General features: G+C 50.1%; 4 protein-coding genes across 10 annotated transcripts; 3 read left to right on the forward strand and 1 right to left on the reverse strand.

Moving 5' to 3' along the window:
* The first annotated feature begins 703 nt into the window (after positions 1-703).
* On the forward strand, positions 704-8816 carry qrich1 (glutamine-rich 1). 6 transcript variants are annotated; one of them, XM_086168995.1, is made up of 13 exons: positions 3781-4138; positions 4892-5166; positions 5249-5323; positions 6033-6152; positions 6247-6778; positions 6917-7020; positions 7182-7341; positions 7516-7670; positions 7758-7872; positions 7950-8058; positions 8138-8289; positions 8371-8455; positions 8550-8816. In XM_086168995.1, the coding sequence occupies exons 2-13, from the start codon at positions 4903-4905 to the stop codon at positions 8737-8739; spliced, it is 2061 nt and encodes a 686-aa protein (XP_086025121.1). In that variant the 5' UTR covers positions 3781-4138; positions 4892-4902; the 3' UTR covers positions 8740-8816. The 6 variants fall into 6 exon arrangements, with proteins under 6 accessions (XP_086025117.1, XP_086025120.1, XP_086025121.1 ...); XM_086168991.1 differs by lacking the exon at positions 3781-4138 and adding an exon at positions 704-898 and having other exon boundaries at positions 6247-7020; XM_086168994.1 differs by lacking the exon at positions 3781-4138 and adding an exon at positions 3380-3504 and having other exon boundaries at positions 6247-7020.
* Positions 8817-9254: 438 nt separating this feature from the next.
* On the reverse strand, positions 9255-11815 carry rpusd4 (RNA pseudouridine synthase D4). The gene is made up of 6 exons (XM_086169003.1): positions 11366-11815; positions 10872-11079; positions 10705-10798; positions 10474-10624; positions 10295-10392; positions 9255-9747 (listed from the first exon to the last, which is right to left on the reverse strand). Exons 1-6 carry the CDS (start codon positions 11709-11711, stop codon positions 9559-9561), a joined length of 1086 nt encoding a protein of 361 aa, XP_086025129.1. The 5' UTR covers positions 11712-11815; the 3' UTR covers positions 9255-9558.
* A 790-nt stretch (positions 11816-12605) lies between these two features.
* Positions 12606-17231, forward strand: LOC147221930 (WD repeat-containing protein 82-like). Its single transcript, XM_086169004.1, has 10 exons — positions 12606-13020; positions 13823-13923; positions 13996-14062; positions 14201-14300; positions 15394-15510; positions 15588-15743; positions 15830-15899; positions 15972-16114; positions 16210-16709; positions 17133-17231. The coding sequence occupies exons 1-9, from the start codon at positions 12860-12862 to the stop codon at positions 16240-16242; spliced, it is 948 nt and encodes a 315-aa protein (XP_086025130.1). The 5' UTR covers positions 12606-12859; the 3' UTR covers positions 16243-16709; positions 17133-17231.
* On the forward strand, positions 16727-22088 carry twf2b (twinfilin actin-binding protein 2b). Of its 2 annotated transcripts, XM_086169001.1 has the most exons (11): positions 16727-17327; positions 17680-17757; positions 17844-18022; positions 18855-18950; positions 19031-19135; positions 19243-19257; positions 19341-19382; positions 20858-20983; positions 21055-21205; positions 21281-21402; positions 21803-22088. In XM_086169001.1, the coding sequence occupies exons 1-11, from the start codon at positions 17303-17305 to the stop codon at positions 21968-21970; spliced, it is 1107 nt and encodes a 368-aa protein (XP_086025127.1). In that variant the 5' UTR covers positions 16727-17302; the 3' UTR covers positions 21971-22088. The 2 variants fall into 2 exon arrangements, with proteins under 2 accessions (XP_086025127.1, XP_086025128.1); XM_086169002.1 differs by lacking the exon at positions 19341-19382.
* Positions 22089-22754: the final 666 nt, after the last annotated feature.

A 22754-nucleotide genomic window follows, 5' to 3' on the forward strand; every position in this document is an offset into this window, starting at 1 on the left:
TATTTCAATTTTAAAATCATTACTGATCATATAAATGTACCGACATTATTTTGTGTGGAATCATCCATACAAAATTGAACAAAAGGAAAAAATAAGGAGCTTCTAAATTCAATATTGATTGAAAATATTCAAAGAAAATTGTTAAAAAAAAAAAAAAAACCCGGATGTGGGTCTAGAGTTTAAAGCTCAAAGAAGGAAATCTAAAAGAAGGAAAACAAAAGTGCATGACAGCTTCACAAAATCTGAAAAAAAATAATCACAGCGTTACAATGGCAGTTAATGTGCATAAAATGAATCTGTTATTTAATGACATGGGGATATATTTCCTGCCATAGCGTGGACGGCAGAAATAAATAGAAAATCTCCTCATGCACGGGATTAAGCTTTCAAGTTTCGTCATGCAAACTACTGCTATTTCACAAAAGCATCTAAAACACAAACCCCATCACAAAGGGAGGATGTTCCATAAACAGTGACCTGCAGTTATTGATGAAAACCAGAAAATAAAGATTTACCCCTGATTTTTGTTTCCCTTTCTCCTCAGTCCATCCCTGGCAGCGGGTCGTGCAGAATGTGTCCACGCCGCGGCTGCAGTGACATCTGACCGCGGTGGATTTACGGGCTGCGCGGGGAGCTATCCGGGCTTCGGGCTGACGTCTCAGTCCTGACAGCTGCACCTGCTGGTTACTTGGCAACCGTCCACGGAAAGGTGTCGCCATCAAAAATCGAGGCCGGGTCGAAGTCGTGGCGAAGCAGTTCCGGGGGGACGGGTGTGCGCGGGGAGGACACGCGCCCGGAGGTTGTAATCGGGACTGTTTTCACGGAAAACGCTGAAATGAGACATTGTGATATCAACCACAGTCCACGCAACTCACCTTTCTCTGACAGCTGTGTTCAGGTAAATCCCCCCCGAAGGGATTACTGTTAAGATTCTTACAGTGGCGCAAAGTCACTTGAAGGAATGTGGAGCAGCTGCTAGACAAGGGGCCCGGTGGTTTGACGCCACTAACTCCTTTGTTAGTGTGTTTATTGATTCTGCACAAATTAGGATCGCATTTGCCAGATAGCGGATATACGAAGGGTTTATTGGATGTTGGACTGTAGTAAAAGGGAAAAGAGAGGAAATAAATGACCCACGCAGGTGTTTATACTTTTACTGCCGCAATCAGAGTAGAGCTGGAGGGGGTTCCTGAATCACCGAGGTTAATGATTTGAATCTTTGTACTGAGTCACAAATCACGAATTTGAGGTCTCCATTAAGTTGGATCCTTTGGGTCTTATGCTTGGCTGCTGCTAAGTAGGCCTACATATGGTGAGACAGCAGAATCACCCGAAAAACGGTGGAATCAGATGATTTGTTTGAACCGGTTCGCTGACTCGAGTTGGCAGACGCACTGGAAGCAACACTGAATCAGGTGTTTGGCTGAACCGGTTCACTGACGTGAGTTGTTGGACTCAACGGAAACAAAACTGAATCATATGATTCTGCTGAACCGAATCACTTATTCGAGTTAGCAGGCTCACGGGAAACACTCCTGAATCAGATGATTCGCGTGAAACGGTTCAATGACTCAAGTTGGTGAACTCGCTGTAAACAACTGAATCATATGATTCTGCTGAACCGAATCACTTATTCGAGTTAGCAGGCTAACTGGAAACACTACTGAATCAGATGATTCGCGTGAAACGGTTCAATGACTCAAGTTGGTGAACTCGCTGTAAACACAACTGAATCATATGATTCGTGTGAAACGGTTCAATGACTCAAGGTGGTGAACTCGCTGTAAACACAACTGAATCATATGATTCTGCTGAACCGAATCACTCTTTCGAGTTAGCAGGCTAACTGGAAACACTACTGAATCAGATGATTCGTGTGAAACGGTTCAATGACTCAAGTTGGTGAACTCGCTGTAAACACTACTGAATCATATGATTCTGCTGAACCGAATCACTTATTCGTTACATTCTGGAACCAGTCACGGTAAACAAAAATCTGTGAAATAGCGACCACGTTTTCATTTTGTTATTTAGACATATTTAAAAGCTTTATGACTCTCCCCACATGCTTAATAACCTTTCCCATACGCTTTCTGTGCATTTTGATAAGGATTAATTGCAAGGCGAGATGCTTTATGCATGCTGTGCTATGGAGAGGATAATGCTACCATCGCTGAGCCCAGGATACAGAACACCCTGCTGCGGTTGGTTGCTTATTTTTCCATTACAAAGAATTAAAATAATAAATATATAAAAACACATTTATACCTCATTATCCGCTGTATTATCTGCAATATGAAATTGTATTGCAGATTACAAACTGAATTTTTAATCCATCCGTGATACAATTTTATATCCCAGATTGTTCGCTTTACCACTGGTTTTTACAATTTTATATCATACAGTGACACAGTGAACCGCAATATGTTGAGGGTCCACAGTATTTGTGTTGAATTTTATAATAATAGTCTGTGAACTCATAAAAAAACTTTATTGATCCCCATAGGGAAAATTCCTTTGTCACAGCAGTGTAACAGTTATAATTTCAAAACAAAAAAAAGGAAAATAAATATGAATATAAATAGAAAGGCAAAAGATAGCATAAATAGCAGCAGCAACATCATGGGCAACATCAAGGAACAGTGAGGGTGAAAATACACAACAACATAAATCTTAAATCCTTAAAAAAAAAAAAAAAAATCTCATCCACTTACTGTAAATGTATCTGTATATATGTTCATAAATGTGCAATATTTCATAACAGCTACATGTACAATATTTTTTCATACTCCTGCTCCTGTGCACTCTTTATCTTTCACTTATTACTGAAGACACTTTATAGTTTTCACTTGTTACTTAAGACACTTTATAGTTTATTTGTATTGCATATTCCTCTCTTTTTTTAACTCTTTTATTTTTTTACTGTTTGTACAATTTTCTACTATTAGTTATTATTGTTATATTTTTCTTGTAACTCTACCACAACAATTTCCTTTGGGATAATTTTGGGTAATAACTTTGGGATAAATAAAGTTGTTCTTATTCTTAATATAGTGAAAGAAATGAATAGCAATGAATAGATTAAATAAACAAAAATAGGCAGGATTTGTGCAGACTGGGACACCCAAGGATAACATGTGAATGGGATCACGAAAAACATTTTTTCAATCATTTCCAAGTTGGTGGGCAACAAGTGATTCAAGTGAACCGAATCACTTGAGTGACTCGGATGAAACCGAATCAACCAAATCCGAATCCCGAGTGTGGGAATTAACTCTTCCGTGGCCGCGGCGCGGCGCCTACTGCGCATGCGTGACGAGCATCTCCCCCGGTCCACCTTAAGACGGCGGAGAGGCCGTTTGTTGTGGGGCGAGCAGGGGGAGGCCCGCCGGCACCGCACGCCGGGCTCTTTAAGGGTGACTGGGGAAGTTGCGGGGCCATCCGTTAAAGGCACACGCGTTCCCACGCTGCGTGACGAGAGGCGACACTTTGGAGTCCAAAGTGGTGGGGAGTTTTTGTTATTTTCAAGGGGGGCGGATTAGCAAGCCCACGACCACATGCATGCGGTGTTTTGTCTGCACCCGGGCCAGGAAATAAAAACTGTTTTTGAGCACATGATGGGTGTCCCAACAGCGGGAGTTTGGGGTGTTTCTTAGCGTGTAAAGGCCTTGCAAAGTGGGGTCGATCCCGAGTCGCGAATCACGGGGAAAGTGGGATAAGAATCGCGTTGTTTACACGGAGGAGGAGGTGGTGGGAGGGGGCGCCTTTACTTCCGTCACTCGTAAAAAAAAGAACCCGAGAGGCTGTTTTCCCTCCACCCGCGGCCGGCTTGTGTTTCGGGTGAAAGCAAGCCTCCCGAAGCCGGGAGGAGAAGGAGGAGGGGGAAAGTTGTTCCCCCGTTCGGAGGCAGCCGGGATCAGCCCGAAACAAGCAGACGTCAGAGACCTCGCCTGCCCGCCGCCGCCGCTCTCCCAATTTTATTGCAAAGTGTCCGCCTGCAGTCATTGTTCCCCGGGATTGCGCCGCTGCTGCGCGGCGGAGCGGATGGCATGCCGGCGGTAGCTGATAGACGTTTATCGGCTTTTTAGTGTTAAACATCGTGCCTCGGCGGAAAGGAGAGGATTTCGTTTTATTTAAGGTAGCATGACGGGATCCGGGGGAATTGAGCTAGCGAGCTAGCGTTAGCATTCGCGAGTAGCTAGCGTCATGTTGTGTAAATGAGCGGAATGTCGCCCGCACCCCCCCTCCGAGTAGACTTTGTGGTAGAAATGGATCGTTTTGCGGGAGGGGGAGTGGAACATTTGCGTTGTTTTTGTTTTAATTAAACCCGATTTCGGAGAAAACGCTAGCCGCCCGGGCCGTGACCGAACTGTGTCCCTGTTCGACGCTAGCTAGCTAACTCGCTAGCTTCGCAATGTTCGCAGGGACTGTTAGCTAGCAGCTAACGTTAGCTTAGCGGGGCACTCGACAGACGGCGGCGTCTTAAGAATTGAATTCCTCCCCCCGAGTCTCTGCACATTTTACTCTTTGTGCTGACTGAGATCTCACCGTTGAGCCACGTTTCTGGCTGCAGCTCGGAAAAGTCCACAGAAAGCCTTCCAGAGCTAATGCACTCCCCTCTGGGCTCACAATGTCTTGTAAACCCCCTCGTTTTGATTCCTCAAGCTCATACACATATACATACACGTGTATGTATATATATATGTGTGTACTTGTAGCACCTTAAAATGAGCTGTAATAACTGCAGCTTGCAATAGCTACCATCCTCATCCAGGCCCCATTAAAATGCCCTCCGAGATGCTTATTTTTCTTTGCTGGCTCTACAAAATCACAGTTTAAAGCTTCGCGTTCCCAAATGTGTCACTTTTTTGTTGTCCCCCACCACCACCAGGCCCGGTGACCATGAACGAGCAGGAGAGCGGCGTGGTGTCCTTCGACGAATACGTGCGGCAGAAGGCCCGCACTGTTCCCCAGCATCGGATGAAGGAGTTCCTGGAGTCCCTTGCCAAGGGGCCCGAGGTGCTGCAGGAGTTCGGCCAGCAGGGAGGGGCCGCCACCACCACCGCTACCACCACCACAGCCATGGTGTACCAGCAGCAAGGTGCCAACTGTGTCTACACAGACAGCACGGAAGTGGCAGGCTCTCTCTTAGAGCTGGCTTGTCCGGTAAGTGCATTCGTTTTAATCCATGGGTACTTGTATGTGCAACGCGGGTGGCCCCCCACTGAACGTGCGTGCTCTACAACAGGTACAGGTGACCTCGACGGAGCTTTCACCCCAGCTCGCCATGCATCCTGGATCTGATCAGCAGCTTCAAGTGCAGGTTCGGTCACGTCTCGGCTCCTCTTAACACGAAACGCAACCTGAATCCCAACCGTCGCCTTAGAAATGCGATTTCGGGGCTTCGTGGAAAAGAGAAGCCAGGTATAATTCATGATAGGATTCCCGCTGCTGCCAAGCGACGAGCGCATGTGGAGCCCGAGGTGCACCGCTTTGGACTCAACTGAAAAATGGCCACGTGTTCAGGTCGTATTTATCTCCCCGGGCAGCTTTATCAACAACTTCCAGGGGTTAAACGGCACAAGACCGATGGGCCTCGCAGGCCGCCGAAACGATCGCATTACTCACTGTCATGAGGAAAACAATGGGGAGCTAAAATTAAATTAGTCCGAGTTGGATGGCTGTGCGCCGCTCGCCTTCTCCACGGCTCTGTTGTGCGGGAAAGATGAAAAGGATTTACAAGGCAGATTAAAAACCGATGCGGCCGATCCTGTTTGAACCGTCAGCTTTTACCCGTTATTTAAAATCCGAGCGCATAATAGTCTGTTTTAAATAAGCCGCGTGTACGGTTTCATAAATGACTCCGTCAAGTGCCTCGCGGCTTCTCCACAAGGTATTTATCAGCACGTGGATGTAAAATTGGGATCCGTTCAGTATTTTTTTTAGTCGCCATGGTGAAAAATTTCATTTGCAAATGAAGCAGTCGTTCCTGCGATTGTTGACGGTCTCATTTGTTTTCTTCTCCCGGCCAGGTTCAGATCCAGGAGCAGCAGGTTCTGCAGATGGCCTCGTCCTCGCCGCAGGACCTGCAGGATATCTCGACGGCCCAGCTCGTACCGCAGGAGGAGCTGACCGATGAGCAGCAACAGCAGGTGCGGTTTTTAAATAGTGGTCGGCGCTGAATGTAATTTATTTCCCTCTGCGTCCGTTGTGCGTTTACTCCCGATCCGTCACGGCGCTTTACAGATCCAGGCACAGCTGGTGGCCGCCGTGGCCGGAGAGCAGATCCAGTTGTCTAGCGGTCACCAAATCCAGCTCCAGGGAACGCAGCAGATTCAGCTGCCAGATGGACAGCACATTCAGCTGGAGGCCGGCCAGCAAATCCACATCCAGACCATCGAGGCCATGTCCCCCTCCCACCAACAGGACTCTTCCAGGGAGATAGAGAGGAGGACTGCGACGGTCTCAGCCGTCCTCCAGCCTGCCAAAAAGCGCAAAGTGGACGCCCCCATCACCGTGTCCTACGCCGTTCCACAGGGACAGCAGGTGGCTACCGTACTAGCCATCCCTCAAGGGCAGCAGCAGAGCTACGTGTCCATACGGCCAGACCTGCTCACCGTGGACAGCACCCAGCTGTACAGCACCACGGGAACTATCACGGGTCCCGCAGGGGAGACCTGGACCATCCCCGTCTACTCGACGCCGCAGCCGCAGGGCGTCACTCACATTGCCATTCCGCAGGAGACGTACAGCGCCGTGCAAATCGCCGCCGCCAACGGTAAGGACAAGGTGTCGCCGGGCGCCGTGGCCAGGTCCGCAGACGTCCAGGCGGTCTCCACCGGGACGCACGAAGAGATAGTACAGACGTTGTTTCCGGCACAGTTCATGAACGGGAACCTTCACATACCTCTGGCAGTGCAGACCGTAGGCGGGACTTACAACACTACCCAGTCTGTGCACATATGGGACCCAAGTCAGCAGCAGAGCCAAGGAGGGCAGGAACAGCAGCTCCATCTACAGGTGAGAGCAGGTGTTTTTGCCGTGCCCTGTTTCCTCCACAGCACGTCTCCGCCAGAATCTGGACCCGCAGGAGGCGTGACAAACCGCTCCGTCATTGTCCGCGCAAACGGCGTCCTCGGAACGCCTTTAACTTGTGCATTTATGTGATCGGCTCTGCGCAGACTCAGGTAGAGGCCGAGGCTCAAGCGGAACCGCCGTCGGAAATTCTGGTCCCGGCGTGTCTGAAGCCGGAGGAGGGCCTGGAGGTGTGGTGTCTTTGGGTGAAGCAAAAAAACGCAGAGCTGAACAAGCAGGAGAAGACCAAGCTGGCGCCCATCGGACGTAAGTTGCCCCGGAAACCCCTTTGTTTGACACGACCGGGTGAAACGGGGACGGATTTGATGGGTCTGAAGTCTGGATCCGGAAGAGCGTCGGACCTACGGCGCGTTTTTGAATTCCGGACCGACTCGGTCGGCTCGGCCTTGAACAGAGACTCGTCTGTGTGGGTTCGTCCAGGTCGCCAGCCGCTGCGGTTTCAGGAGGACTTGGTGTCCAGTGCCGTCGCCGAGCTAAATCTGGGTCTCTCCCTGATGACGCAGGAGGCGCGAGGCTCAGACGGGGGACAGTTCTCCGCGGACGTTCTATATTACATCTTCCTGTGCATCCAAAAGGTGGGTGTCGCCGCCCTCCCGCGCAAACGCGGCGGTCCGGGGGGGCGTTTCCACGTTCGTCACGTTCCTTCTCCCTCTTCTAAACAGTATATCTCCGAAAATGGCCGTGTGGATGATATTTTTTGCGACCCTTACTACACTCGCTTCTGTGAGTGTTTACACAAAGTCCTCGACGGTTGGAAGCCCAGCGTTCATCCCTTAGGTGAGCCCGTCGGCGGCGCCGGCTATTTCACCGTCGTCTCGGCGGACGTTGCCGATCGATACCGTTTACGTTCGCAGGCTACATCATTCCGAGTCACGTGACGGAGGAGATGCTGTGGGAGTGTAAACAGCTCGGTGCGCACTCGCCGGGCACTCTGCTCACGACTCTTATGTACTTCAACACCAAGTGAGTTGGAGATCTGCTCTTTAACAACACACGCGTGTTTTAAATGTTTAACAAAAAAAAAAAAATGTTGTGGTTCCAGGTGTTTCCGTCTGATAACGCCAGAGCAGCACCTGAAAGTAGCTTTCTCTAAGGTCTTAAGGCACACAAGGAAAAACCCCACCAACGCCAAGGACAAAGCGACCAGCATTCGCCTTCTGAAGGGTCAGAGTTCACACAACGCGGGACAGAAAGGTGCTCGGAGAAACCCTCGCGCCGTTGTTAGTTAGCGTGTGAAGCTAGCGCTGTCGCTAACCAGCTCGTTTCCCGGAACAGATGACATGTTCGACGAGCAGGTGGAGGACCCGGAGAACCCCCTCCGCTGCCCCATCAAACTCTACGACTTTTATCTCTTCAAATGGTGAGTGGCGTTCAGAGTTTGCGCGTGGCGGCGTTTTTTTTTTTTTTTTTTTTGTTTATTTTTTTCATCCCAAACCGTTGTGTCTGCTCTCCAGCCCGCAGAGCGTCAAAGGTCGCAACGACGCGTACTACATGACCCCGGAGCCGGTCGTGGCCCCGAACAGCCCCATGTGGTACTCCTCTCAGCCGCTCACGACTCAGCAGGTGCAACAAATGCTGTCCCGCATCATCGTGGTCCGGGAGATCCAGGAGATCATCAACGCCGGCGCCGAGAGCATGAGCTAAGATTAGCGGGGGGACGGTAATTCGGTCACTTATTGACTATGCAGTACTCCTCCTGACTCAATAAACTGGCCTCAAAGTTAACGGACCCCTTGTGAAACTGTTGTTTCTCCCAGAGGAGCGCTCCGTGAAAGCATGCGCCGGATCCAGAGCGGGTCCTCGGCCGGCGGGGGTTAAATCCCCGCCCCGGCTCCGTTTTTCAAAAAGCCACCGCTTGTGCAAGTAAGCCAGGCTTCACGCCCGCCGCCGCCGGATCAGGATTGATTTCTTAAGCAGCTCTCGGCCGGGCAGAAGCCGGGGCGGCGGACGGCCCCCTTTCAAAAATCACGGTCTGACCAGTAGGGGTCGGATATTTAGCCCCTCGCTCGATAACCTCACTTCTCGCTACACCTCTCGAACCCGATGCATTACGTCCTCTCCGCCGGGACCGCCGCCCGACCTCTTTTGTATCGCACCGGTATGTACAGAAGTGAACCTGTGCCTGTTCTCAAAAAAAAAAAAACAACTTTAACGCTTTGTGTATCTGTGTGTGTTTAATACAAACTGAAGTACGCACAAGTTCAAGAGCCGTGTTGTTGTCATTCGCGAGGTCGGATCTATTTTTCAGTCCGGTCGCCCGGGAAACCGACGTCTCACGAAAAGCAGATCTGGAAAAACATACGTAGGTGCAGAGAAGTGCACGTGAAAGGACAAGCCCTCGGCAGAAAGGAGTAGTTTGACACGTTTCCTTTGCGGCGGCGGCGGCGCAGAGCAGCTCCACGCTTTGCACCGTCAGACACGCCGTGACGTTTTTTTTTTTTCCCCAAACACCCGAGGAAGAGGTTATCTGTCGTCCTTCTCTTCCGGGAGGCTTAAACGCAGTCGGCTCAGGGTTTGCGTGAAGAACTTTGGCAGGGGGCAGGAGACGCTGGTGCCGGGCACGACTAGGCGTCGGGCGTGCAGATGAAGAGGGAGGTGGCGGATCTTGCTCTGCTCGAGTCCCAGCTTCGCCAGCACCCTCTCCGGGAGCACCTGCGGACGGAGACAAGAGCAGTCTGGAAAATCTGTCTGAGTTGCCGTTTGAATTTACCCACATCTGAGGAGAATATAAATGTGTGTGAATGAAAGCTGAGTTTTGACCTTTAAGCGAGCCGATGCAACGAACGGTTATAGTCTGAATGTTGTTTTGTGACGGCATGCTTTTGACCGGTGAGACGCCGTTCTGAAATGTTTCGCCGATCTTACAATCCGGAGACCGGATCTTGCCGCTGCGTCTTCTTCAGGCTGCTCACCACAGCATCATCTTCCTGTATCTTCTTCCCCTCACACCAGCTAACCTCATATCCTCTTTCCCTTCATCCGGAAATCTCCCCGGCAGGTCCGACCTCGACATCGTCCTGACCATCTAACATGTGCTGTCTCTCTGACGGACTCATTCCAAATCCCCTGCATCCTCCACACCTTCATCTCTGCAGGACTTCCTCTTGTGTAAGAGCGGTATGCAGACACGGAGGGGTTAAAGTTCTCTTTAAGGCCTTCGTGAAGGCTCTGTGGTGATCGTGGCCGTCCGGCGTCTCACCTGGGGAGCGAGCTTGTCCCAGTGGGAGTACTTGTGGTCGCCCAGAATGGGGCAAGCCAGCGCGAATGCCATGTGGACCCTCATCTGGTGCTTCACCCCTGCAGAAACGGAAAAAAAAAACAGGTAACCACGCCGTCCTTTTTGATGCTAACAGCTAGAAGCTACATGCGCGTTCTTACGCGTGAGTGGCTGGAGCTCCACCAGGCTGCAGCCGCCGCCGCTGTCCAGGACTCGGTACTTTGTGGCGGCGGGGAGGGCCTGCCGATGGCCGCGGACTTTTGTCAAACCGTCGCCTGTATCGTTTAGTCTGAAGACGGGACTTAGAGCCATCTAGAATTTTGAAGACGACATTGACTTGGAGAACGAGTGGTCGCAAAGAGTGTTCAAGACAAGCAGGGTGTTGACATGACCTTGTAGTGAGGCTGGGAACCTTTGACTTCTTTCTCCATGATGGGAATGTCGATCACTCCCTCGGACGGCACCGGGACGCCGGACGTGATCACCCTGGGACCAAAACAAAAAATCCGTCAGCCATTGTGGCGAAGCCTAACTCCTGCAGCTGCACGCCGGCACTCACCAGTACTTCCTCTCCACTTCACCATTTCTTCTGAGGTCCAGAATGCGCTCTGCTGCCTCCTCGCTCCTCGCCAGCAGGAGCGCCCCGGTGGTCTCCTTCTCCAGGCTCAAACAGGGGCGCAGCTGGGAAACGGACCCGGGCCGAAGGCCGTCCAGCATTTTGGACATGACGGGCAACAAGGAGGAGATGGACGTGAGCCCGGGAACATCTGGGAGGCAGAAAGCAGAGATGCATGGAAATTCAGATGATTTTCTGGGGGACCAAATCTGTTCATCTGAAGAATTCATTTTCAGGTTGTAAAAGAAATTGCCAATATTTTTCTCCAACCAGCGACCTTTCTGGAGATAGGCTATATGTGATGTCAGTGTGGAGTCTCCATGTTCTCCCCGTTTCTGCATGGGGTTCCTCCCGCAGTCCAAACACATGCAAGAGGTTCGTTGGAGATCCAGGATAAGCGTTCTAGATGAATGGATGGATCTGCAACTGGTGACTACCTCTGACGGGGACGCCGTACGGTTTGTTGACGACAATGATATCTCCATCCTGGTGCAGCAGACCCCGGACGAGGTGTTTGGCCAGCACGTTGGGATGTACGTTCTGCAGCTGCAGGGTGAACCTCTTGAGCTCCACCAGCCTCCTCTGCTGGACGCTCAGCTGCGGCTCGGCCGCGTCTGGCTTCTTCTTCATCTCCTGCCGGACCCGGCGCGCCAGGTCTATCGCCCTCAGGCGGGGTTTCTCTTCTCCTTCCCCGGCGGAGGTCACCTGGCTGGCGGGTCGAGCTCCGGCGGCCAGACGGAAGACATCCGAACAGACTTTTCCCCTCCGGAGGTTCATCATCATCTTCTAGCAAAGATTCACATTGACGCTGACAGGGGTCAACACTTCCAGCGGAAACACGTGTGTAACTCCGTATCACTTCCGGGTTATTTCTTTCAAAGTAAAAATAGCAACCTTTCAAACGGCGTCACAGGTTTACCGTGTATGTTAGAGTTTTTGTTAAAGATTCATAATTCTAGGTTTAATTATTTAATCCTGTCTCCGTCAGCGCCCTAAACAAGAATACACATCGGAGCTGGCAATATATAAATAAAATAAAAAAGAAATAGCTGGCAAGTCACCCACGGAATCGTTTTTGACCTATTTAAACATTCCATTCGTGACTAAATAGAATGTTTAAATTAGAAAAGGAAATAAAAATAGTCGCACGAGACGCACAACTTCCACAATATTTAAACTGCAGACCATATATTTTTCTTATGCGAAAAAGTACGAGGCTTTTGGGCGAAAAACCCCAAAATGGATGAAAGATAAAATTCCGCCATCACTAATTTCTTTCTCAAGATGATGATATAACGTTTGGTTTACTTTTAGGAAACGAAAGAGATGAACTCTGTGTCAATGTTATTTTAGGTCTAGCAAAGTCCTTCATGCACAAAAACAGAATGCAAATTCCCTCAATCTTACCTTCTTCAAAAAGATTTTGAATGATATAATAAAAATCTTGAACACTTATCGAAAAAATCCAAACCCCCCAAAATATAGCGTTTTATACCATTAGATTCATTGAGCAAAGGCCTTTACTCTCATTTACGCTTACAATAAATTGATTGTAATCAAAATAAGTGTTTCCTCGTTGATTATCCATTGAATTTAGCCTTGTTTATTTGTTTATATGTTTTGTTTGTTTATAATTTATAAGTTCAATGACGATTAAAAAAAGAGACGCACAACTTCCTGCTTTCTGTCGTCATATCCGTTTTAACCCGGAAGTGGGATAGGTTCGTCTTTTCCCCTTCAAACGCAGCTCCGCGAAAACAATAACAACTAATCTCCATGTTTCCGTGGAATCTTTGCTAAATGTGCGCTCAGACACTTTCAACGCGTCCCCCACCCGGGAAAAATACCTAAATGCTAAAATAGCGATGACAGCCGTGGACTGCATTTGTTTCCGCGTCATGTTTTTCCCCTAGAAGCTTTGCGTTGCAGACATGAAGATCACGGACAGTGTGCTGCGGAGCTTCAGGGTGGCCAGGGTTTACCGAGAAAACACCCAGAAGGTCAACTGCATGGACTTCAGCCCCGACGGCCAGAACGCCATATCCAGCAGCGACGACGATAGCATCGTCTTATACGACATCACGGAAGGAAAGTAAGTCGGTTTACCGAGGGGGTCTGGATAAATGTTTTGGGTCCAGGGACCCTGTTGAGGTGACACACTTTCCCAACACACACAAAACATTTGTCCGAAATATCATCAACTTTTCTGTCTGAATGCCTAAATAATTCATTGCACATTATTTTCAAGCAGTCGATCACAGCTGCTGTTGTTATTTATGTTGTTTTTGCTATGTGGATGTACTATTTATTCTATAGCCTTGTGGTACATTGTCCATGTACCACATGTCCATGTGTCTTTTAATTGCCCCCATGGGACAAATAAGTGTTTTTGAATCGGACTGAGAACTGTTGGTCGAACTCATAGGTGTCAAACTCTGGCCCGCGGGCCAAATTTGGCCCAAAGAGCCATATCAAATGACTATTAGAGCTGGCCTGCCGGTATAGTCTACAGCACATTTATCGCTAATTCTACAAATCCCAGAATTTTCTGCTGGTGTTTTGGCACGAAAATCACAACAGGACCCCTAAACGCCCTCTCCTCTGTTGACAGTAGTCATAGCGACCTAATGCTAATACTGGCACCCTGCTACTTCGGCAGAAAAGAGGATTTTGCATGTGTGCAATATTAAGTTATATATTGTATAGTATTAAGCTATGCTTGTTCGATTTTTCGTTTTTAAGCAAAACTTGTTTGGGTTCATTGTTACATCTGGAGGAAGATTTTTTTTTTCAATAAATATCAATGTTGGTCCGCGACTTTGTCCCATTTTTGAATTTTGGCCCATTTTATTTTATTTTGAAACCGCTGGTCTAACTGGTCTTTCCCCGATCAGACCCAAGTGGACTCTGTTCAGCAAGAAGTACGGGGCAGACCTGATCCGCTACACGCACGGAGACGCTCAGACGGTGGTCTACAGCTCCAATAAACTGGACGGTAAGGAAGCAACCGGAAACGGGACCGGGAATCGAGGCCTCGCTCACCAGCGCCGTGTCACGTGTCTTGCAGATACGATCCGGTACCTGTCGTTGACCGACAACAAGTACATCCGGTATTTCCCCGGGCACACTGCAAGGTCAGCCTTGTCCACGAGAATATTTAAAAATCATATTTTCACTAAAAACAAGTCTTTTAAAAGAGATGAAGGTCTGTTGTTTCGCCTTTATTTTAGTTAAATCAAATGAAATTATCTTTTTTTTTTTGTTTCAAATAGAGTTATCGCACTCTCCATGTCACCGGTGGATGATACCTTCATTTCAGGGTCACTGGATAAAACCATCAGGATCTGGGACCTGCGCTCGCCAAACTGCCAGGTGGCTGTTCTGGGGCAGGAACCCCAAACACACACACACACACACACACACACACACACATACGGTGGTGTCTATATTATCCATCTCTCCATCTTCTACCGGTAGATGTTGTATCTGTTGCACATTCAGGCCTGCAGGCCAAATGTGGCCCGCCACGTCATTTCATGTGTTTCATGTTTTTTGCTTCAAGGAGGAAAAAACAGTATTTCTTTTGTGTTACGAGGCAGCGTCGGTTGTCAAGGAGTACAATCTACGTCTGCATTTTGACACCAAACACGGAGTTAAGTACTGTAATTTCCGAACGATAAGCCGCGACTTTTTTCACGTAAACAACGATGCGGCTAATATATGGACTTTTTTTGGTGGGCGGCTAATGAGCTTCACGCCGCTAAAACATTTATCCTCGTCGCGTCGGACCCGATGAAATGATCGTGAATTTGAGTCCGTTCAACTCCGACACCGAAGAAAACGACTTTGACGGTTTTAGTGCGCAGGAGGAAGCCCGAGATAGCGATCGGCTAGCCGGTGCGGCTAATATTGAGGTGCGCTCAATAGTCCGGATATGACGGTATGCTAAAGTTAGCCTTCCGTAAAAACAACAAACTGTCCAAGAATTTAAAGCCAAAGTACAATGGCAGCAAAACGTGTTCACGAAAGCCGCATCCAAAAAAACACTGCAGTCTTTTGCAGATGGTGCCTTTTGGAAGCAGTGCATGTGAATGTCTGTAAGCAGGCGTGTCCAGACCAGATACAGACTTTTAAAAATGTCAGTTTAACAAGAAACGCCATCGCGGACCGAGTTACGGAACTAGCCGGAAACCCGGCAACAGCTGGAGAAACACAGCAACTAGTAGTTTTTGGATTTTTTTTCTTTGGCAATGAATGAGTAATAAATTATGTGACATTAAGTAGTAGTTACATTACATTTGTATTGTTACTGTTACATGTACATGCAGAGCTGGTCCATCCTGGGTAGACGTCGGTCTTCTGACCACCAGATGTCCCCAGAACATGCCGGACCCTTCAGTCGGCCTCCGTATCCATGCGTTTGAGGCCCCAAGTTAACACGTGAATGACATTTGTTCTGTTTCAGGGCCTGACGAACCCTCTCGGGAAGCCCATTTGTTCCTTTGACCCCGACGGGCTGATCTTCGCGGCGGGGGTCGATTCTCAGGCCATCCAGCTGTACGACCTCCGCGCTTTCGACAAGGTCAGCCGACGCCCGGCGAAGTAGGCGCGGTCGGCAACGCCCGCCTTCTAAATCTTTGCCACCTTTCCTTCCCGAAGGGTCCCTTCGCCTCCTTCGAAATGACGTTCAACCGCGTGTGCGACTGGACGGGGCTGAAGTTCAGCAGCGACGGGAAGCAGCTTCTCCTCTGCACCAACGGCGGGATGATCTGCATCCTCAACGCCTTCGACGGATCGGTGCTGCACACCTTCTCCGTAAGAGCATCGCCCGTCGCCGAGAACGCATCCGTTGTTTGCAAGTTTAATTCGCTGCAAGTTCCACGCCGATGCTTATTTTTAAGGGCTACAACAACAGCAGGGGTTTATCCCTGGAGGCCTGTTTCACGCCCGACTCCCAGTTCGTCATGATCGGTGAGTCCTCGCCGTCGCGCGCCGTCTTCTCGCTCGCCCCTCCGCTTGAGCCGTACCCCTTTCCGTCCGCAGGGTCGGAGGACGGGCGGGTCCACGTCTGGAGCACCGACAGCGGGATGAAGGTGGCGGTGCTGGACGGGAAGCACCCGGGACCCATCAACACGCTGCAGTTCAACCCCAGATACATGACGTTTGCTAGCGCCTGCGCTAACATGGTGAGTCGCCGTTCACGCCGGGTGCCGCCGCGTCGGAGACGAGCCCCTTTCTAACGCCGCTTCCTGTTTTCTCCACCTCCATCCCTCCCACGCAGACCTTTTGGCTCCCGTGTGTGGAAGACCTATAGGAGCGTCGCGTTTTTACAAGAAGATCCCTACAGCGACGCTGGACTTCAACCCCACCTCCATTTTATATGTCCTCACCGAAAACACTTTTATACGTTTTTCGACGGTTTTACTCTGACTGTTCACCGCCATTTTTTTAATTGTGTCAATTTTTCCCGACTCTTTTTTTATAAAAATCTTAAATTCGGAAAAAACGCTCTGGATTTCTTCATTGCGGGGGGGGGGGGGGGGGACGGATGCCAAAAAAAAAAAATGGAGGCTGGAGGGGCGCTCCGCTGAATTATGTATGGATGCCTGGGTGATGAGTGAATAATGCAAGATCCCATCACACCGCTCATCCACGTGTGTGTGTGTGTGTGTGTGTGTGTGCAAAAGATGTGTTGGACGCCAGGTGAAGCACAAAACACCCACCTGTTGGCTCCTCCTCCTTTTCCTCCAAGGCGCTGACGTTCTGCAACAGAAAAGGCAGGTAAGCGTGCAGAAAGATGCAAGCGATGTTTGTTTTATTTCACGCGTTCCTGCAGAAGCACCTGCTTTCATGAATGTTTTAAAGGCAGCCAATCGGGGAGCGGCGTCGATCGGATTCTCGCCCGGGTGTCGGGTGTCGTGACCCGGGCCTGGAACTTGAGATGACGGGTCCTCTGGAGCTGCTGCGACGCTTTTTTTTTTTTTTTTTTTTTTTCTTTTTATGACAGCCGCTGATGAAATGTCATCACACGTCACACGTCTCTGAACGCTTCCAAGCCCCGAACGGGAGACACTCCTCCGCCCAGACTTCTGAGGATGTTGTCATCGATCCGCCGCGGGTTTCACATCAGCGGTTAGGGCGGCGCATCCGCTGACCGCCGTGTTATTACTCACCGAGCCGCAGGTCCCGCGGATTGTGTTTCAGGAGTGTCAGGAATCTCCCCGGTGGCCCTCGAGCGTGTCGCTGGTCTGCCTGGGTCTGTCTGTCTGCCAGCCGCCGGCCGAGACGCAGCCAGAAGAGGCTGGAGACCTGAGGAGCGTGAAGACCCGGAGGGGAAAGAAAGAAAGAAAGAAAGAAAAAGAAACTGCCAAAGGATGTCCCACCAGACCGGAATCAACGGTACGTCTCACTCGGGGGGAAGGGATGCGGGTGTTTTTTCCGCCGTGAGTTCGGGGTAGTGATACTTTCCTCGGCGGGATCCGACCGCTACGCTCATATCTGTACATCTTAACAGCCGATCGGGTTTGTTAAATCGATGGGTGGAATAAAGTGCATGTGCATTCGGTAACCGGAGGTGGGGTGGAGGGGCCAACGGAGGCGAAGAACCTCGCTCACCTTTCTCACCTGCCTTTGCATCATTTATGAGGCGTTGGTGTTCAGTAACCGTGTGGAGGAGATGGTTTTTGAGGATCCCCGGGTTCTCTTGTGGACTCTTTTCTGACCCGTTTGCCCTCTTGTCTGGTCGCCGTAGCAACAGCGGAGCTCAAAGAGTTCCTGGCGCGAGCGAGAGGAGGTGCCATCAGAATCGTGAAGATCGTCATCAGGAACGGTTCGGACACACACACACACACACTCGCGGTGGAGTCGGGGTGTGTCCGATCTTCCCCGCCGGCTGACCGGCATCTGTGTCCACAGAGGAGCTGGTGCTGGACTCGTACCGGGCGCCGGGGCGCGTCTGGGACCAGGACTACGACCAGTTCCTGCTCCCGCTGCTCACGCCGCAGCAGCCGTGCTACATCCTCTACCGGCTGGACTCCCAGAACCCGCAAGGGTTCGAGTGGATCTTCATCGCCTGGTCGCCCGACCAATCACCGGTAGGTCATGACATCACCTTCTCTCACCACGAGGCCTCTCTGACCTCAAATAACACCCGCGATGTTTTTTGGCGGTCCATCCAGGAATCAGCCGGATGTTCAAAATGCCCCTTTCAGTCAAATTCCATTATAGGTTGCCATGGTGATTAAGTAAGAGATGATGCTGAGGAGTCTAACCCCTGGCCAATCAACTGCCTCCATCTAACTCCTGGCAAATCATTGGCCTCCGTCTAACCCTTGGCCAATCATCAGCCTCTATCCAACCCCCGACCAATCACCTGCCTCCATTTAATCCTTGGCCAATCATTGTCCTCCATCTAACCTCCAGCCAATCACCTGCCTCCGTCTAACCCCCGGCCAATCATTGGCCTCCATTCTCCAGCCAACCTCCAGCCAATCACCTGCCTCTGTCTAACCCCAGCCAATCATTGGCCTCCATCTAACCCCCAGCCAATCATTGGCCTCCATCTAACCCCTGGCCAATCATTGGTCTCCATCTAACCCCTGGCCAATCATCGGCCTCCATCTAACCCCCGGCCAATCATCTGCCTCCATCTAACACCCGGGCACTCACGGCCTCCGTCTGACCCCTGGCCAATCACCTGCCTCCATTTAATCCTTGGCCAATCATTGTCCTCCATCTAACCTCCAGCCAATCACCTGCCTCCATCTGACCCCTGGCCAATCACCTGCCTCCGTCTAATTCCCGGCCAATCACCCTTCGCCGTGCCTCCTCCAACTTACTGTCCTCTTTCCGAAATCCGAAATCCTCAGCGTCGGTTAAATTCCAGCCCATAATAACACTCGTCTTTGTGGTCTCCGTGGCGACGAGGTGAGGCAGAAGATGGTGTACGCCGCCACCCGCGCCACGCTGAAGAAGGAGTTCGGAGGAGGTCACATCAAAGACGAGCTGTTCGGCACGGCGGAGGTCAGTGGAGGTCGCTAAGCCCCGCCCCCTTTCCTCCGGCTAGCTGGTCGGCGGCGTAAACGTTAGCTTTCCGCCCGCAGGAGGACCTCTGCCTGCAGGCGTATCTCCGCCACCGCTCCTCCTGCTCCACGCCGGCGCCGCTCACCGCCGCCGAGAAGGAGCTGCAGCAAATCAGAGCCACGGAGGTAGAGCCAGAGCGTGTGTGTGTGTGTGTGTGTGTGTGTGTGTGTGAACACGCTAATTCAAAGTGATATTCCATGCCATAATTCTTTACATGCTCTTGTCTCTGCAGGATAAAGTTGTCTGGGTGAGTTTTTTGTGTGTTTTTAAATCCCGCCCCGTGGCGTGGGCGAGGGTCGGCCCACTCAGGACGCCGTTCCGTGTCCGCAGGAGGAGCGCAGGAGAATCGGGACCCCGACGGCACGAGCGCGGGTAAAAAAACACGAGAACCTTCCTGAGCGGAGCCTCCACGTTCTCCTCGCATCCGCGTGGGGTTCCTCAGGGTTCCTCAGGGTTCTCCAGGTTCCTCACGCCGTCCAAATTATCCAGATGAGTGAATGAGAGGGTGAATGTTTGTCTCAGAAAATTAGAATATTGTGATAAAGTTCTTCTGTAATGCAATTAAAAAAACAAAAATGACTTTTTCATGATGTTCTAATATTTTGAGATAGGATTTTTGAGTTTTCTTAAGATGTAAGCCATAATCAGCAATATTGAAATAATAAAAGGCTTGCAATATGTCAGTTGATTTGTAATGAATCCAGATTGCATGACATTTTTGTTTTTGGAATTTGCATTACAGAAGATGAAGAGCTTTATCACAATATTCTAATTTCCTGAGACAGTCCTGTATATTACACGTGAACGGTTGACCGTCTAATTCAGGGGTCGGCAACCCGTAACACCCAAAGAGCCATTTGGACCCGGTTTCCTTGGAAAAGAAAACACTGGGAGCCGCAATTATTTTTTGACGTCTAAAATAAAGGTACCACTGAATATATTGCTTTTTATTACCTTTACACTTTGTATAAACAAGTGTGCTGCTTCTGAAATTCACAAAGTATTACAGAGAAAATTAAATTTTATTTATTCAATGAACTCATTTTGGGCTTTGGGCTTTCAGAGCGTGTAGCGGAGCCTTGACCTGAATTTTGAAAATAAATCGGGAAAAAATCACTGTGTCAGTAAACAATAAAAAATAAAATGTTGCAAATTATCTTCATAAATATTTATTTTACCTGGTTTGTGGAACTTCTGCTCCTGAGCTTCTGCAAATCGGGACTTTACCGGCTTCCGCCAGTGTGACGTTATTTTGAGCGGCGAAAAATATTCAATATAATTTTATTTAATATCTCAAGATCACAATAATCTTCCAAGTTAGAACTAAAAATTAAAAAAAGGAATTAACACAAATGAAATACACTTCAATTACATATTTATAATTTATTTTCCCAAGAGCCGCAGTGTAAAGATGGGTTGCCGACCTCTGACCTATAGGATGAGTGAACGGTGGTTATCTGACATGTGAATGGGAGAGTGACTGGTTGCATGTCTGCATCTGATAATGAATGAATGAACGGACAAACATGAAGATGTCGAGTAAACACAGCCGTGTGGGTCCCTCGGTGAGTCATCCAGTCTACATGGGTTCCATGAGGTGTTTTCTTCTTTGGTATAATTGACCCATTCATTGATTTGTTGGGGTTTGGTGGCTTCTCTAACAATAGCTGAGTGTTGTGCCGGCAGCCCAAACAACGGGGGAATTCTTGTTTTGACGAGTCATGTACTTGTGATTCGCCTCCCCGCCCGTCACCCGTGTGGGAAAGGGCGGAGCGACGGCGACGGCGACGGCGGCGGCGGCGGCGTCCGACGCCACCCCCACCCCCACCCGTGTCGGCTCTGCGCAGGTGACGATGGAGTTCGGCCTGGACAAGAGGGCGCAGGCTCTGCAGGGCCTGGCGTTCCCGCTGCAGGACGACGCCAAGCGCGCTCTGCAGCAGCTGAAGCAGAAACGCATCAATTACATCCAGCTGGTGAGTCCCGTCGCGACGGAGACGCTCCGGACGCGACGGGACCCCCGATGAAAAGTCGTTTTGTGCTGCAGAGGCTGGATGTGGAAAAAGAGACCATTGAGCTGGTGAACACCAAACCCACAGAAACCCATGAGCTCCCGTACAGGATTCCCACGGACTCGCCCAGATACCACTTCTTTGTCTTCAAGCACTCCTACCAGGGCCAGCTGCAGGAGGCGCTGGGTCAGTAACCCCCCCTCCGTTTGTTATCTTTTTGTTTTATTCCCCCAAAACTTGACGTTTGCGTGTCTCCTCCAGTGTTCATCTACTCCATGCCCGGGTACACCTGCAGCATCAAGGAGCGGATGCTGTACTCCAGCTGCAAGAACAGGCTACTGGAGGAGGTGGAGAGGGACTACCTGCTGGAGGTCTCCAAAAAGGTACCAGCTAAAACCACCAATCGTTTGACTTTGCTAAGTCAAATGCTATTTATACGGCCGCAAGTCGTAACCTAGCCATCTGACGCCACTTTCCAGAGCTAACAGCTACATGCTAATAGCTGCAATAATAGCTTTAATATTGATGAAAAAGCAAAACAACAACGGGAGGTGCAGGAACCTGCGAGATGTTTGACCCCAAGGACCTCGGAGAAGATATGAAGTTCCTCTCATGAGTGCGGACGGCGTCTGCGATACAGCGCAATCCCCTTTGTCGCCACCAGGGGGCGCTAAAACACCCTTGCACCCAGACAGCAGGTGGAGGTTCAGTTGAGTTTGGTGGTCACGGGTGAGAATCATCGTGTGTGTGTGTGTGTGTGCGTGCGTGTGTGTGTGTGTGTAGATGGAGATAGACAGTGGCGACGGCCTGACAGAGGACTTCCTGTACGAGGAGGTCCACCCGATGGAGCACACCTTAAAGCAGGCATTCGCCAAGCCTCGTGGGCCCGGCGGGAAGAGGGGCAACAAACGGCTCATCAAGGGCGCGGGGGGGAACGGCGAGGAGAAGTAGATGCACTCGTGCACGTGGACGGACGGACGGACGGACGGACGGTCGGTCGGCTCCCCCTTCGTTTGTATTTGAGCTTCATGTCAGACTGAAAACGGGAACAATAAACGGATTCTGCGTCCAAGTGGATCCCATCGTTGTTTTGTCGGCAGGAGGCCTCCACGTTCTCGTGCATGGGTTCTCTCCGTGGTTCTCCGGTACCCAGAGAAGGTCTGGTAGCCAGAGAAGGTCTGGTAGCTGGAGAAGCCAGAGAAGGTCCAGCCTTCTCCCTCCATCACTACTGAGTCACTCATTGGCCTCCAGACGTCAGCTTGTTTTCGTCCAGTCATATCGACTGACCATGAAGTATTGACTTTAACCCCTTGTCACACTGTGTGTGTGTGTGTGTGTGTGTGTGTGTGTGTGTGTGTATGTGGCGACCTTGCTTTAAGTCCAGCTTCATGAGACGTCCTGCCCGGGTGGATTAACTCCACACGTCAGTGGGCCTCAATTATCGAAGTGTCACGTGTGTGTGTGTGTGTGTGTCACCTATGGAGGGGATGGGGAAAGAAGAACTCTAAAGAACCAGGACCAGAACCGGGATGGGGGTTGTGGATCAGACAAAGATCAGGCCCTTTGAGTTCCGTCATGAAGAACATTGAGTTTACAGCTTCAACAGTTGTGGTTAGGAGATGAAAATGTGACTCTCCTTCCCTCTCTCTATCTGTTTTTGTGTGCTCTGTGTGTGTGTGTGAGCATGTGTGTGTGTGTGTGTGTGTCGCGGCTCACTAGACCAGGGGTGAGATGT

This window comes from Fistularia commersonii, chromosome 21, assembly GCF_037954325.1.
Source record: "Fistularia commersonii isolate RoL2024-O1a breed Wild chromosome 21, RoL_Fcom_v1.0, whole genome shotgun sequence".
Lineage (NCBI taxonomy): Eukaryota > Metazoa > Chordata > Actinopteri > Syngnathiformes > Fistulariidae > Fistularia > Fistularia commersonii.